Genomic DNA, 17844 nt, shown 5'->3' with positions numbered 1-17844 from the left:
AATGCAGCAGGCACAAAACACAGGCTCTAGAGTTACATGCTGGCAAACATTACCAGACAGACATGGAACAACCTGCTTGTTGCTCCCCAAACAGGATTTTGCAGAGCTTGGTGAAGGGTTCACGGCTGGCCTGCAATACTCTATCACCTTGTAGTGGCCTCTGTCACTCACAGGCAATGCTAAGGCTGGGCATGGTAAGTGCTCCAGGAGTTTAGAAGTTAAAAGTTCTCTAATAAAGATTGTTTTCCCTCTTCATGGAACAATTTTTCTATCAGGTTTATGACTGATTTCACCACTATATTAATTTAATGGCATACTTGTCACCCTTGTGATTATCCACAATAAAACCAATCATACACCAAATCCATTTCTGCCTTTAAAAATAAAAGTCATTAGTGCTGTGATATAGCATGGAATGTAGACATGTACCTTTATCAGTTTTATTCATTTGCACTTTTGGGTTTAATGGAGATGAAAAGTTTACAATACTCAAAAGACCCCTTATCATTGGTTTAACAAAACCCATATGGGTCCTCATGGCAGTAAAGATGTGTCATTTAGTGTGTGGCTAAATAGTTTTTATGGGAAATTCTCTTAGCATTTTTTCAACTAAGATCATGGATGTCCTGCAAATATTTAAAATATTTAGGAATGATAAAAATGTCTTTTGTGGTGGTAAATTTTATAATGCCAAGTAAGGCATGTAGTCAATTAAGTAGCATAGACTTTTTTTGTACTGCTCTTTTTAATTACTACTCTTGCAAAACTGGAAACTATTTAGCATTGCAACTAATTTTTTTAGCTAACTGACTTCATCCACTGTTAGTAAGGGAAATCATCCGGTATATTCTGTTTTGACTAAGCTACAAGATTGTATCACAAAAAAATGAGTATTCTGGCAGCAAAGCAGGAAACTGTAGCTTTAAAAATTAGAAAGCATACAATTTTTAAAGATGTAACGTAACTACAATTGGCACCAACTTCTTTCCTTAACAGGAGTGTCTTTACACAACTTTTGGAGTATCAACAGATGCAAAGACTCGGAGATGATGAAATGTCAGCAACAGGAAACTATCCCTCTGCTTTGTCTAAATACCTCTGGTGCAAAGCCCACTGATACCAGGGATGAGCTTTCAATGTTTGATGATTCCATGCCCGATCCACACGTAAGGGAAAGCACATATGCAAATACTTGAGAGAAACATTAGAAGCTATAACCATATTTATTTTAAAAAGTGATATCAAATACAACCATATATATTCATGCCTATTTTGAGAGCATTTTCAAAATATCGAACAGTGCTGCCATTTTCCAGTCAAAACAATGACAAAGCATTTCAGCTTTCCCTTTTTAAACCTTTTCAGTATTCTATGCTTTATATACACAAAATAGGTAAAAAATTATACAGGAATCCAGAGCCAGAGATGCGATATGAAAACAGTCCTGACAAAAAAATCGTACTGAAAATGAACTCTAAAATACACAACTATTAGGTAAGAGATGAAAAATTATTCCCTTACAAAATCCTAATGCTACAGTGATTTGTACACAGGGGGTTTCATGTAGCAAAAAGTAAAATTTTATCAAAGCTTACATGCTTTAAGATAAGATGAAGGTTTTTATCTTCTTTTTTTGTTAGTTTTGCTTTTGCACAGTGGCATTTAAGTATTACATCCCTTTTTTCCCTCCTGAATTCACACAGTGGCTGTACTGAGGATGGGGAGGGATTAAAAGAAAAGTGTAGTTATAATTATTTTTCTTAACAAAGAAAATAATATATAAGTATTTTGACTTAGTGAAAGCAGTTGAAGAGTCACATGTACTAACTGTCTGAAGAACTGTAACTGGGGAAGAAGGTGACCATGGCAGGTTAAATACTCCAGCATTCCCTCCATCTCTGAAATGCAAATAAGGCAAAATGTGTGTATGAGGATTAAAACAATTTATTGCAGAAGAGATCATGCTTTTAAGATGAAAAAGACAAGACAAAGCTACCAATTCTAAACTGAAGAAGTATTTGGACCCAGCCAGTTTGAATGTATTAAGTGTTGTTCTCACTTGACCAAGTGATTGTGTATATTATTACATGTTGGACATATTTTCTTTTTTTTTTTTTTTTTGGTAATGATTTGTGACTAATTATCAGGATTTTCCAGGACTTAAGTTTGTTCTATGCAAGACAGTAATGGCTTACCAAGCAAACAACATAATTTTCTATCTAAGCCCTTAAAAAGTTTCCACATCAGTTAGTCTCTTCCTTAGATTCTTATTTCAATTCCATTACAAGTGAAATGCTGGTAACATGAATTGCAAAATAATACTTCTTTGTAAGTGTGAGTTCTGATTCTCTGATCCTATTCCCCTTTACTATATTTTTCTGTACACAGGCCACCATTTTTGTTTTCATTATTTGACCCAATAATTAATACTAGAAAATGTCACATTTTAGAACTGTAACATGTTAATTTTTAAGCCAGTTTTATAATAAGAGAAACCAGCTTGCAAATGATAATATTTGTCTACTAGACATCTGCAGAAGCCATTTTAAACCCCCCTCACCATTCTGTAAGTTTGTAATAGAAGCAATAGTCCAACATTAAAACACAGCATAGATTTAAATTTGTATTGGTTATTTTCAAGTAGTCTGCAAAGTAATAAAGTAAGACAAGTCAGAAGAGTACCTTAGTTGAAAATTACACTTAAATTTGCTTCAGTTCTTTGAAGGGCACTGGAAGCCCAAATCTTAAAGTAAGCCAGTATCATATCATATATTAGTTTCAGGTCTAGAAAAATGTAAGCACTTAAACAGCTCATATTTGTACTTGCTGTGCCTAACAAGAATTGCATGCAAGCCTGACTTCATTACAACTCTTGTTCCTCCTGCCTTCACTGTAAGACCACAAAAGCAGTTTGCAGAATTATACTCAGAGAAGTAATTATGGAAGATATTTATTGTATTACCCCTGCCCCTTTTATTTTTACTGGCACAAACCCATAATTTATGTCACATGGACCATTCACTGGAAAACAGTAAAATCTGTTGAATGAATGAATGAAGCCTGAAATTCCATCAAATATAATTCTATAGTTAAAAAAAAACAACAAACACCAACAAAAACCAATGTCTGCTCCCTTACAATGGACTTTGGCCTAAAGCTATAACATGGGAAAAAACCCAACCGTTCAGCTTGACAGGGTAGATAACACCAGATGTACACTCTAAATTAGTAAATCAGAAGCATAGTTAAGTCACACTGATAACTGTTTATCATTGAAAGAATGAGCACCAAAAAAATGACAGCAGTGTTTTATTGACAGCTTCTTGGCAGGTCCAGACATTATGAACTTGGGTTATAAAATATGTACTGTCAGCAATTAATATGAGTTTTTTCCTTGGGTACAGTTCAAGCAGAGGCCCTGTCACTCCCTACAAGTCCTGAAAGGAGGTTGTAGCATGGTGGGGGTCAGCCTTATCTCCCAGCTAATAAGTGACAAGATGAGAAGAAATGGCCTCCATTTGTACCAGGGGAGGTTTAGTTTGGGTATCAGGAAGTATCTCTTCCCTGAAAAGGTTGTCCACCATTGAAACAGGCTGCCCAGGCAAGTGGTTGAGTCCCCTCCCTGAAGCTATTTAAAAGAGGTGCAGCTGTGGTGCTTAGGAACATTACAATTAGTGGTGGACTGGTTGGTTTAGGTCTTTTTCAGTGACAGAATTATGTGAATTAACAGATGTAGCTTAAACTGCCCTCTTGTAACTGCTTGTCTAGACAGATATGCCTACATCATTCAACTTGACATTTCTATAAAAATCAAACTGGTATTTGCTGAGTGACAGCGTTTCTCCATAGAAAGGAAAATAGTTGTCCCTATGATCACTGACTCAGCTGTGCCTTTCAAGCACTGACATTTTATATTTCTTCCATATTAAAATACTGGGGTGATTAGGTGACTTATGATATGACATGAAAGTTCAAAGGCAAACCTCCATGTTTTAGTGATTATAAAATCATGTAGTTGGCCTGGGTTATAGTCAGTGAGATTTAAGGGGCTGAGTTTTTTGGTTTTTTTAATATAGGGCTGCTAGAGCTAGAAATAGTATTTTTATTATGTTCTTATAAAAGAGGATAAAAGGTCTGAGTTCCAAGTACTGGCATCAGCTTGCCAGTCTACACCTATTTCTAAAAATGAGTCTTATTTCAGCATTAGTTTATGGCACAACCAAGAAACGAAAATTAAGTCGTGGTTAATTGACAGATGAAGAAAAAAAAAATCGGTGCTTTAGACACCTTTCTTGCTTTCAGTTTCATAGAAATTTCAAACTGAAAGCAGAAAATCACACCCTGAAAAATACAGCATTTCAAAATGGCATATGCATACATGGACTTTCAAAGTAATTGTTTAGCTATATTAATTTGAGACATTACAAATAATTATGATGTGGATGACAGGACTATTTTAAAAATACAAAAATCAGTTTTTAAAAAGTAGTGTTGTCTCATGTCAAAATCCAAATTGTGTAACACATACCAGTGGTTCTGGTGACATTGGTGAAAATCTAGCACATAGATAAGAAAAACAGAATTTAGCCCAATTATGTATCCTATAATAATATCCCAAGCTATCAGGAAACCATTGCTGTGAACAAATCTTTACTGAGAGGTAAGAGCCCTTTCATGTACAGTACTACTTGATGCTGAATGTGTATATCCATCTAGCTACCATTAATTTCCTACTAACTTTAATTAAATATTACTATTGTGCAAAGATGTAACTTTAAAATATTTTGATAGAGAAATTTGGGGTTATCTTTGAAAGATTCTTACAATGCCTGTGCTAACTGTTAATGCTTTAACTGGACTACAGCTTATATACTCTACAACATATTTCCATATAATTTATATGTAAACAGAATTTGTATTTCAAGCACCATTTAGGAAAATGAAACATCTTTCTTTTGTTGCACTGAAGTTCAAGGTCAGGTTTGGTCACCCGGTTACACATTCATCCTGGATATCAAAGCAATGTCTTACAACCAATAGCATAAGCCATCTCACATACTTTGCTTCCCAATTTTTCTCAGGATCAGAAACAACGTAATAAAAAATTGTAAGGTGCGTGAATAAAGGCCATTCCTGAAAAAACTGCAACATTCTGACAGACACTCATAGAAAGCATTTCAGAAAGAACATCCACACAGGCATAAATATTCATTCTTAAAAGAGCTACTTGAACAGGGGTCATTTCAGATTGCAGGAGTGCATCTTATGTGTGTGGCACTGACTTTATGGCACCTAAATCCCCTCCTACTTTCTCCTAGACTCAGTTACAACTCCTTCACACTGAAAGGCCAGAATAAAGGGTTGAGCTTGAAGAGGAAAATTCTCTGAAAGAGGTAGAAAAGAAAACCTGCTAAACCCATTGAGTATATGCTGCTTTTGAAGTAAAAAGAAAGTGGCTTTAACAAGAAAGAACATAAGAAAACAATAATTAAAAACAAACAAGAACAACAAAACCCCAAGCCAAATAAGGCAAGTTATCTGCTAAAAGACAGTATGTTAAACACAGATCTAAAATTTTACAATTGGAATTGAAGTTAAAACCAGAAATTGTTACAAAGTCAGAAATCACTGAAAGACTCAGGAGTAACATTATAGTCAACAATACAATTTTGTCTTGAATTGAAAAGTATGAAATGTATGGGTTCTTGTTTCTCCTGCAGAATGGATCATTTCAAAAGTGGACAGCAGGATCAAAAAATTGAGTCGTTCATAATAAACAATCACAAAATAAATTATTTAAGATAATTGGAATTTAATTACTCTCTCCATTTTAGAGTGATCTATTAAAAATAATTTATGAGCATAACTTACTACTTGTATCTGTTTTTTCATTAGTACTGAAGGAAAATAATTTGATGCTGTTTTCAGCACCATTTGTATCTTCTATAGAATTCTTCAAAACAATTTAAACTTGCTTTGTTAATGCAAGCTTTAAAAGCTTTACTTTTTTAAATCACAGCTGCTAACTTTGTCTAACTTTGCGTGAATGGTTCCAGTAATTTTAACACCACTACTCTTGCGAGCAGATGATTTGTAGGAGTGCTACAGTTCTCTAAATTAGTGCAATCTTGTTTGTATTTGCAGATCCTCTCTAAACTGACCTCCAGCAGCCCCCCTTTCCTTCCTGCTTCCAGAACTCTGAAATGAACCCTGCTTGTGCAACATCCACACAGTAGAATTTTAATGGAGACTTAGCGTTTTGACAATAAGAGGGGAAAAAATGATGTTATTTCTCCTCTTCTAAATTCAGGTGGTTTCTGACAGACTCCAGAGACATATTCATGGCTGCTTGAAGCATGTCTTCTTCACTCATATCACCTCCTAAAGACAATACATGCATACAAGCTGTAATAAATTCACAGTTCTTAATTATAGTTAAATGCTTTTATTGTTCCTTTCGTCCACACCCACCTTCTCCTACCCCACTGACAAAACTGGTTTTGTTTTCAAAGTCACTGAACATTTTGCAAACAGTTTTTCACCAAGAACAGTCAGTTTGTAACAATGCACACCAGTTTTGGATCACCAATACCTGACACTGGTAAGGTCTACACATGGTCTTCTGAAAACTGGTTCCAGTAATTTTGTCAGATACTATTCCAAGTTGTCATACAACTTTAAAAGTAATTTAGAAAACCAACAGCTGGGGTAATAGCAATGCTCTTCACTTTGAAATAGGATATTGGCATTCAAAGGGAAACAGGCTTTTCAGGAAAGTGCTCCTTTCCTTCACTGCCAATACAGTAATGGCTGTGATACACAACCGGAATGGCTGCTGAAGTGCAAAGTAGGCAGAGAAGGAAAATTAATAAACAACACAAAGATGAAAAAGACACATTGCAGTGTTGAATGTAAGGTTAAAAAACAATACCTGAACCAGGTTCTGGAGTGCTTGAACTAAGAGTTGCTTTGTCCAGTAGGTTTGGAGTCTGATCTTGTTGCTGTAGCTGTTGTTGCTGTCTAAAAGTGTCATAAATTTGTAAGAGAAAAAGATTAACATGAGTATGAGACGTAAGTCAAGTTCATTTCATTGTAAGGAAGGCCAGGAGTCAGAGGTAGAAGCTGTTTGGTACATTAACACCCCTGTGCCCAAAATCTCTTTCATCATTTCACCCTGCTAACCTTCAGATACCTATCTTCCCAGTATTATATACCAAGCCACTAGACTATTTTTCCCAGGATCTGGAAGCTCTGCATTCTTATCCTACTACGTGAAGTCTAACTCCTCCCATCCACAGCATTTCTCCCTACAATAGCTCAACTATCTATTAAGAAGGTACACCAGAACAGGAACATAAAATATGTACAATGCTTTTATGTGATGCACATGAGAAGCATCATTACCCAAAGCAAAGTCTTAGAGAAATAATTTTTATTGGGAAGGTAGTTGCAGAAATGTACATGATTTAATTTCAAATATTTCTATAATGTATGTTTTCTTTCTTCACTAGACTTGCAGTAGTAGCAAGACCACTGCATTATTAACAATCAGCTTCTTACTAGAGGTTTCTCTGTAGGAGCCACCAGAGAATAGTAAAATTCAGGTACTGTTAGGAAATCATATTAAGACAGAAAAGTTGAGCTGGACCTCAGTAAGAAACCCATCCACATCCCAAAAGCATTGAAAAATACAGGTACTTCCACATACAGTTTTCTATTAGCTACTTTACTTTTCAAAATATGCTTGTCTTCTCCTTCGCAGTTCTTCTGAGGAAAGGGACTCTGTCTGACTGCTGTGAGATGACGGAGGCACACTCTGTGGTAATGAGCCTGAGAGCTCACTTTGACGGCTACCTAAAAGCAGAACATGCCATATCCTACTAATTATAGTAAAATGAAGTTAGTAAATAAAATATAACTTTAAAAATGTCCTCAAACTTGAGAAGAGGAAAGACTTTTTGGAGAACTGAGCACCTAGAAGAACTTCGCTTGATAATTTCTCTTCTCCTCACCTTAGGACTGCTTCCCTTTCCTCCTGCTACCCCTTGCCAATCTGTTCTTCCTTCCTAATAATCAATGACAACATGGAAGTTACAGCTTTTCAAAAAGCAGGAGGGTGATAGTTATGTGCAATCCTGGATTGTCCTTCCATGCCTCAAACCAGTCTTTCCAGAGATGTTGATACATGCTGGAAAAATTGCCTGACAAACTGAATCCAGAAGCTGCCTAAAGCACTGTAAGAAATTTAGATGAGCACTGCACCTTGCATGCTGAGCTGAATGGCTCTGCGAAGATCAGCTTCTTCATCCTCCATATCAATTTCCTGCCTACTTAGAGCCAGGGCTCTCTGAAAATTCTCTTCATCTTCGTCTAACATGCCTGTTCCATCAAAAGGATGGTTAACTTCTATTGCTTGGTCCACATCACTTCTGGGTAGCCTGTGAAATTCATACATTCATAGCAAAATATAGACAGAAATTATGTTAGATTTTATCATGAGGTTTAAATTAGTATGTTCTACCAATTTAACTCTAGGTTTAACTTTGGGAAAAACATTTTTCTTGTGGAAGTCTCTCACATAAACAATTATTTTCCTGAAAAATGAAAAAGCACAAAAGGGCTGCAAGCAACTGCAGAGCAACCGTAACATATATTTGCCACACACTGCCCTCTACAGCAATGCACATGTTGACAAGAAGCTGTTAGATAGTAAATTTAAAAAGCCCACAAAAAGCCGTGATACATGTTATTCCAACCTACTGCTATTTAAACAGTTACACCAGCAGAAAAGAGTGCATACAGTCTCCTTCTCCGGAGGCCTTGAAGGCCACACTAAAGCAACAGAACCCATGTAAACTGTACACACTTTCCATGTTACTGCTAATTATTCCATCAATTTACAATGGCAGTTTAACTTTACAAAGGGGGAAAAAGTAATGAATTCCCCTGAGAAGCCTAAAGCCTTTTTATCACTATGCAATTTGTTCACTATGAAAATTCAGTGAAATCATTGCAGAAGTGCATAAAGTACTAACTTTATGTGCTTTCAAGGATGTCTTATATTAGCAGAATGCATCAAAAATGAGCAGCATCACAACGTTACAGCGAAATTATTCCAAATGAGAATGCTGTATAATTTATATGATGTGGAATTCAAAGATCAGTTTCTCGTTCTTTTCTACTTATGACAGAATGCACAAATCAGTCTTAATTAAAAAGAATTACTATTAACCATAGTTTATAAGATTGGCTAAACAGTTTTCCTCCCTAAGTCAAAAATCTGCACTATAATATGCTTATGCACATGGAAAGACTGAATCCTTATCAAGCCAGCTTTTGCCCACTTAAAAATACACCATTTTTAAGTTATTAATTTTAATACACCATCAGCTTGCTTTTCCTGTGTGCAGCAGCAGTAGACATTGAACTAAAGGTACTTCTTATTACTTCCAAATTACAAACCAATCATACTGAACATTATTAAAATAAAATCTTTATTTACCTTACCTCTGATCTCTTGACTGTGCTGCCTCTTCTCCAATCAGTTTTGGTCTCTGCATCTGCTGTACCCGAATCATCTGCAGCAGCTGATCAGCCTCACAGTCTGGCAGGTCACCTTTTACTACAAATATGGAATAACCTGAGAAAAAGAAATTGTAAGTCTACAGCATTAAAGTGCAGATACAAGCACTCTAAAATGCACACTATATGGAATACAATCATGTACAATTTAAGATGTAAGACTCTACCTTTTATTATAAGGACTTGGGGTATTTCACTATTTCAATCATAAAACTAAGGGTAGTTAACTGAATATGTAAGTTCTAAAAAATAATTATTACCTACTTTTAATTAATGGGATTTAACATCTGCAAGTTACTATTACCTTCCTGTTGTAATTGAGCCAAGAAAAGTGCAAGATATGTATCTGATATTAGTTCTGGACCCATCAAGAGAGAGTTCAAGTTAAACCACTGTAAGAAAAGAAAAAAAGGAACATATTAGCATAAAGTTTACTTGGTAATCCATTCCTGTACAGTATGGTATTTTTTTTTATTATGGAATAGCCAAATAAATCTAGTAAAATAAATTATCAAATTAAAGTGGTTTAAAGCATAATACCTACAGTGCTAAACGTTATCCTTCAAATACTCTAACAAGACATCTAAAGTGTGGAAATTACTGCATGCTGTCTCCCATTATTGAATACTGGTACCAGCAAAACACATTAAACCAGATAATCTTTAACCATTATATTTTGATTTATTTCAGACATCATTCTAAAATTCTGCTTAATCCTAGTTTTCAACTTAAGACTAATGCAATAGAAACCCTTCATCAGTTAATGCTATATGTTAAGAAATTAATAGATCCAGGAAACAGACATTCAATTATTTCCATTATTACTTTCAAGGAACATTCCACCTTTAATAGCTGGTGATGCTGAAAACTAGTGTTTACCCTTCTCTCAGATTATTTTTATTGAATTAAAAAATTTTACTTGAATTAAAAAAAAAATTACTCAAATTTAGTATGCTGAGAGTACAGCACTATATTACAACAGGGGACACTTCACAGAAACATACACAACTCATTTCTTGTCCATAACTAGTAATTTATAATACTTCTAAACAGAAACAGTATTATACTTACATAAAACTTCTAGAGAGAAAATATATTCCGTGTGAAACAAAATATTCTACCTTTGAACCCCCATATATAATTCCAATGTAGCTAAAGAAATATTTTAGACCTACTCATTCAATATTACACAGTTTTAACCAGAAAGCACCATTTGACTTAGTGGAAGGAGAGTTTTATCTCCATTCTCACAGAAATGCACTGATCTACCCAAACTTCCATATATGCATCCACAGACTTGCAGCCAGGCTCATACAATAATATAAGTGACTATCTACCACCCTGTCATGCAATCATTTGCCAAAAACACTCCTTGCCACTAGGAAAGGGTAAGAAGACCAACAGTGCAGAAGAGCAGGGGAAAAAAAAGTTCTGTAAAAAATTTGATGGACAGACTATAGCAACTTTTAAAAGACATTATGGAAAATTTTATTAAACTAATTTTGTTTTAACTGTAACAGAGGAGAAGCAACCTACTTTGTCAAATCTTCTCATTACCCTCTAGATAACAGACATCTAGTACTGTCTTCATGTGGTTACAAGCCACAGGTAAAAGAGGAAAAAAGCATCCCCTCTCTAGCTTAGGATGTCTTGGGTTAGAATGCCCTCTCATAAAATTCCACCCAACATGGTTGCATTGTATAATAAGCATAATTTTAAGACAACATCCAGGCTTTTTGATATCAAATAAATAAAAAAATGCCTGTAAACATTAGACATACTTTTAAACTAAAGCCAAACAGCAGAGTTTAGTTTTCTTGCTCACAAGTGATTTTTCTTTATTTTTGAAATCTGGATGACAACATAAGTAGCCAGAACTTGCAAAAAAGGAACCAAATGGGCAAACAGACTCCTGTCCCACTGTTACAGACTCTAAAAGCTGCTTTCCATGAATGTTTTCTATGAAAAAAAGCCCTGAAAAAACCAAACACCAAATCAGCTCATGTTGTATAAATGCTTATAAACTTTTATACAATATGAGCTGTAAGTATGCAAGTATGATCCAGAAAAATGATTGGCTGCTGAAATAAAATAAAACACCAAATTGGTGTCATAAGGGACATGGATATGAACTGAGTTGGTACATGTGTACCATATACTAATGTGACCATCCCTTACCTCTAATAACTATTTCCTGCTTAAAATACAATTGTTTTAAAGTTTTCTATAATAGTATAAAGTTGAGATTCTCCTTCCCTGAACCTCATTCTAATTGATACTCTTTTGACTATCCATTATTATCCATCATAAACTTGAACTTTTCCTTATATCTACTGCCCATTTAAATAAACAAAATTATTTTACAATCCCAACATCTTACTGTATTAAAATAAGCTTGAATTCTGTTGGGATCCTAATCTTTGTTCAGGATTCCCTACTCCCCCTGACTCCCCAGTACAACTTTTCTTCAGTATTTCATGCAAACAAAGGAAAAAAAGAAAATATCTTAAGAAGTCACATAACACCCTACCAGAGCTGTTACTCCCTAGAGGACATTCACTAGGGAATTGATCCTACAGTCTTTTCCCAGGCTAACATTTACAATGATCTGCCTGGCGTTTTTGTGATAAAACATTTACCTTTTTTTTTAATATGGGATACTATTAAACCAAACTGCAGCAAAAGCTTGCAAAAGGGAAGCACAATCTACTTGCAACCACTTTTCCACACCCATTTCTGAAGTTAATTTTAAAATAAAAAAGACAGTGTCACCTGTTTTCCTAACTTTCGAACTGTAAACCAGTGTTCCTTATAATTACAAATAAATGATTTTTCATTTCTGTAAAAAGAAAAACAAAAGATATAAATAAAATTATTTACTCTAAAATCAGAGTGCATAATAATGTTTAAGATCTTTGCTATCACTCATTTGAACTTAAATATAATAAAGTTTCAGTAATACAACCATTGATGTTACATTACAGAATACTCATACAGCTTGTATAACATACAGGAAGTTGTCAACATCACTGAAATCTCCATATATCTGTGATGTCACAGATACTAAAATATCATGAAGGCACAGAAGACAGATGTTCTCATGCACCCCCAAAAAGAAAAAAAGAATCAAAGCCAGGGGGCAATACAAACATCAAAATGCAACAGACCATAAACCAGCAATTTAAAATAAAGATTTTAAAAAGTAGATTAAGAGTATTTCTACAGTAAAATAAAAGCAAGTTGCTAAAAGAGTCTTACATAGGATCAATCCCAAGTCTCTGGTACTCTGGGCTGTTGAAGAGGATTAGTTCTAAACCCCACACTTTCAAGGCATTGCTTATAACCTGTCAAAAAAGAACACGTTTCATGAGTCAGACTAGTTCAAATCTAAATTCAATCAATGCAACCATCTTATCTATGCTAAACAATTATATTGTTTTCATAAAACTTAATTTCAAAACATTGCCAGGAAACCTAGGAATAACATCACTCAAAATGCAGCTGTCATGAATCCACATGCAAGCATAACACTCATATCTTATCTAAGGATAAGTAACAAAACTAGGATTTAATTCTCCTGTGTTAATGAGTATACTCCTCCAAACAAAGCTGTCATTTCACCTTCCACAGACACTTTGGTAGCTGTCATCTCTCTACTTGCAATGCGCTGCTCTGCCCTTACTTCCCCCTCCCCCCCCAATACAATCTCAATCTTTCTTCCAACGGTAACTTGGAAATTTTGTACCACTGGATTATCACAGGATCAGTCAGTTTATTGATCTGAGCACCAACTCTTTCACAATAACTCTTTAAAGCTACATGAAATAAGGCTGTAAGAACTTTTAAGTTAACAATTCAGATGCCTTTCAGCAAGCCAACTGTGCCTCAAATGACAGAGCAATGACAGGACAAAAAAGCAGAACAAGGAAGCATTTTTTTCAGCTACTGAAGCAGGAAAGCCAAACTGTTAACGGTTTCTTGTTAAAAAGAAAAACAGCTCATTTGGCCATAAGGAAGCGAAGCTCTTGAGGGAGTGTCTGGAGCATTGACAAGTACCACTGAAAGCCTGGCAGACAGCCAAAGATGCCTAGAGCTCTAATTTAGACAAAACCCCCAATTTGGTGTTCAAAACTTCTTTTGCTGTTGGTCTGCTTTAAGTATTTATTATTAATTACTTTTCCCCTATGGCCTTAAAAAAACCAAAAACACCCAAGAAAAATCTGCAGATCACTGTGATAACCCTGTAACCATTGCCAAGGGCTTTCTTATCTATAATTTGAGAAAGCAATCTGAATTCTGCTTTTTCACCTGGGAGCCAAGGTCTACACATAAAGTGCCCACAAGAAACAGCTTAGAACTCAAGCTTATTGCCAGCAGGTGCCATTTCACAGTTTCTCCTTGTTTCTCCTATGTATTTGAGAGCCCATGAACTGAAGAATTGCAAGTCACTGTTCTTAAAGGAAAACACTCTGAACATTTGGAACTCCAGCATTTAATCCCATTAAGCCCATAAAGTGGTAACTAGATGGAAAAGCTCAGTGCCATTTAAATTACATAAAAGAACATATATTGCATGAATAGAAAATTGTGTCAGAAGACAGCTGTGCTTACTTGAATTGAGAAGAATCCACTATCATCCATATTTACAGAAGGCTGCTGCTCAATGTGATGTTGGAAGGGAGAAAGAGGAAAAATGGTATAAGCATAAAAGGTCAAAAATAATTGAGTGGTAAAAATAAATCTAACTGCAGATTCTTAAAGCAATGACTTATGTCCTTGTATGTAAGGCCAATTACAATGCCCCAAATAGGCATTTTAATTTAAAACTCAAACCTTTAGAGATGTTCAGTGCTTAAAGGGCAGACAGACATGGGAATTTCTGTTCCTACCTGACACTGGCTTACACAAACAAAAGGCAAATTACTGATCCTCCTCATCATGCCTGATCTTCCTATTTGTAAGATGAAGGTAGTGTAGCTTTTTGTAGAATTATTGTAAAGCTGTACTAGTTATATATGAAAATGACACATCTAAGATGCATGAATGAAAAGGCCTATAAATTTAAAAAGCTTTAGCACTAGAAAATTAACCTTGTCTAGCTATGCAAAAATAGCAGGTCTGTGTCAGACAATATTGCATTTCAGGCAATATCAAGCAACCTCAAATGAACATAATTTTACCTGTAAAAATGTTCTGTATTCTTCACTAGATACTCCTCCCTCTGCCATTCTCATCCTTTCTTCCTCATCCAATTGCTGTGCAATAGAGGATAACTCAACAGGACTAAAGTATTCACCTTGCAGCAAATTATTCAGACAATGCTGAGCACACAATGAACCTTCTTGCTAATAATGGAAGAGAAAAAAAACAACAATGGAAAAAGAAAAAAATAAAAATAAATCACCCCAGGTTAATGTAAACTCTGTAAAATGACTCAACTGTTTCGTTCTGGCAAACTTTCTGCCCTCCCCACTCATGCAGAATACCGTATATTCTTTCAATGTATTACACTGCAAGCTATAAAATACAATCCTCCCATCAACTTGATGGGAAAAAACCCAACATGCATACTACCTTATTTCCTTAAGGGAAATAAATTTAATATAAAAACTGCTTTTGAAAATGCCATTAATATTGCTAGTGACCCAACAAATCACACAGAGACTCTACAACCATCAGAACAATGGATTGTATCCTCTTCCAAAACATGAAAAACATCAATACATGAAAATCAAACAGTTTAGATCTCTACTTCCTAGAACAAACATTTTCTATAACAGACACTCTCATTTTTTTTAACTATTCTTCTCTTCCAGGGGTGGCTATTGACAACCTGCTGTCCACGTTATTGCTGAGAAAGTGATTAGGAGCGGAATAAACAAAAAAGCTCCTTTTCCACATGAAATTTACGTATAGGAAGTAGAAAAATTAAGATCATACAACTAGTCTGAAAAACTTCAAAAGAATGATGGGGAATCAAAATATTAAATTCAGCATATTAAACAATGATTTTTTTTTAATATTGATAGACCAATTGTCATCAATCAAATAAAAAACATTTCAGATACTTTGTTACATATCCAGTGCATTACAGGTAATAGAACTATAGGGTAAGATTTTTAAAACGTCGGCACAAATTTTAAAAGAGAGAATTAACAATGTCAGCCATGATTTTGTAGTACAAATTTAAAAAAATCTCTGATCTGAATGAATGCATCATAGGCTCCATCATTTTCACATATGAGATAAAATACTGCCTCGTTAAAAAAAACCACAATGTAAACCAATCAAAGCAGCTTCCCATGAAAAGCAACCTTTTTCTACAAATAAGAGTAACTCCATGTGCAAGACAAGTAACTTCAGTTTTAAAAACCTGCTTTTCTCTTTTGTTTTAATCAGTCTTCATTTTATTTACATTAAGAACTCTCCTACACATGCTCTTCCTTAAAAACAAAACCCCTCAAGAACAAACCAGAACACCCCTCCCTCAAGCCACACCCACAGAAACTAAGAATACAAGAATATGACTTGGAAGAATATTGTTTAAAATTGCATAAAAGCATCATACAAATCATATGTAGAACTGTCCCATGATTTCCCTTACAGCTGAAACCTCAGAAGTTCCCTTTACTCCAGAATCTTCCTATGGCTTCATCACTCAGTTGAGCAATGAGTTATTAAAGCTACGCTGGCTGTACAGCCAGGCTTCTGTGGAATCCGGAAGCCTCCTCCAGCTCGTGCCCTTCCTGCAGCAAGAAACTCAAGACGAAACATCAGCTTCTGTCCCTCTGGGATCACATCCCTGCTGCTGGTCTCATGACAAAACTGTAACAGAAGAACCTGCTCAACAACCACAGGCTTCCCCACCAGAATAGTATGAAACTGATTTAGAAGCAGAGATATAGTAAAATACCCCTGAAAATTAGTTGTATTACATGCTTATATACTAATTTCACTAAAAGGAAACTTTTTAGTAATAAAAAGTTAATTCATACCGTGATAAGTTAGGCCATGTAAAAAAGAGTACATTTTGTTAAATTATTTTCAAAGCCAGACTGAAGGTCACTGAAGCAGAGGCCATCACGGCTGAAATCCAACACTCACCCTCTGAACAGCAGCTACTTAGCACCACAACACTTGCCAAATTTTGAAACCTAAACCTACTCCCCAGTTTTTATGGATTTCAGAACAGCAATTTTTTAAAGGAAAGTACACAGCTATTTCACTTGACACAGCTATTTTACTTGTAGGAAACCAATCCTACATAACAAAACAAAGTAACAGAACTAGTAGTAAGATTACCACAATAAAGTTGAAGAGACACTGGCAAAGTGCAAGAAAAAAATCCAATTACAATTTGAACAGCAATAAAACAGAAATAGGTCATATTTGCGAAGCTGGATAAATCACAGCATTTCACAGCAGCATTTGTCCTCCAAAACAGTAAATACTGTTCGGCACACAGAAGCACACTATATGAACTGCGATTTCTCTAGCGGCTCTCCCACTCCCTGCTCATCACACAGGCACAGCCGAGCCAGGCTGGGTGACGGGATGGCTCTGAGAGCACAGGGGCAGCCCTGCCTGCCGCTGCTTATCCTCGTACTCATTTCTCTGCCATGCGAGCTCTCTCTCAAGAAACACAAGTAGCTGCAGCCTACACCTCCCCACACCTGGGGGCTGTTTCTGAAGCCCCCAGAACACAGTCCCCGTGCTAAAGCGGACGTCTGGCTCAGCCCTGGGTCTCCTTTCCCTACAGGGCCGGCAGCGTCCAGCTGGGACGGGCCATAGGCACAGGCACCGCGGCGCGAGGGCCCCGGCTCTGCCCCGAGGCAGAGGACAAGCCACTGCCGAAGGTTAGAGATGCCAGGGAGGGACAGCGCGGCCCGGCCCGACACAGGCCGAGCGCACCCCGGGGGCTCCGGGCGCTGCCCCGCGCTCAGCGCGGGGACGGGAGGCCCAGGCACCGCCCCAGCAGCTCCTCAGAGAGAGCTCGCGCGCCTCCCCGGTCTCGGCGGCCCGGACGGCCACAACCGACGTCTCTACAGCCAAGGCGGGCGGGCAGCGGGACCCGCCCGAGCCTCCCGCACTCTCTCGCTCGCTCCCTCACTCACCCGCTCGTGGAAGATCGACTCCATGTTTACTGTAGCGGCCGCAGCCCCCGCCCGACGTGACCCGCCCGGCCAATCCCAGCGCCCGCCGCCCCCCGGCCGCGCAGGGCAAGCCCCGCTGGCCCGGCTGCCGCGCTAGCGCCCCCTGCCG

General features: G+C 36.8%; 1 protein-coding gene across 4 annotated transcripts; it reads right to left on the bottom strand.

The window, feature by feature from the left end:
* Positions 1 to 1216: 1216 nt before the first annotated feature.
* On the bottom strand, positions 1217 to 17720 carry ATXN3 (ataxin 3; the record flags this gene model as incomplete). 4 transcript variants are annotated; one of them, XM_084207261.1, is made up of 11 exons in its annotated part: positions 1217 to 6381; positions 6932 to 7020; positions 7731 to 7854; positions 8263 to 8438; positions 9508 to 9640; positions 9887 to 9974; positions 12355 to 12421; positions 12841 to 12926; positions 14194 to 14238; positions 14763 to 14927; positions 17697 to 17720. In XM_084207261.1, the coding sequence occupies 11 exons, from the start codon at positions 17718 to 17720 to the stop codon at positions 6287 to 6289; spliced, it is 1092 nt and encodes a 363-aa protein (XP_084063387.1). In that variant the 3' UTR covers positions 1217 to 6286. The 4 variants fall into 4 exon arrangements, with proteins under 4 accessions (XP_084063387.1, XP_084063390.1, XP_084063388.1 ...); XM_084207264.1 differs by having other exon boundaries at positions 7731 to 7850; XM_084207262.1 differs by lacking the exon at positions 14194 to 14238.
* Positions 17721 to 17844: the final 124 nt, after the last annotated feature.

This window comes from Fringilla coelebs (assembly GCF_963513975.1).
Source record: "Fringilla coelebs genome assembly, chromosome: 6".
Taxonomy (NCBI): domain Eukaryota; kingdom Metazoa; phylum Chordata; class Aves; order Passeriformes; family Fringillidae; genus Fringilla; species Fringilla coelebs.
The sequence above is the reverse complement of the archived record's forward strand: the minus strand, read 5'-3'. Positions and strand labels throughout refer to the sequence as shown.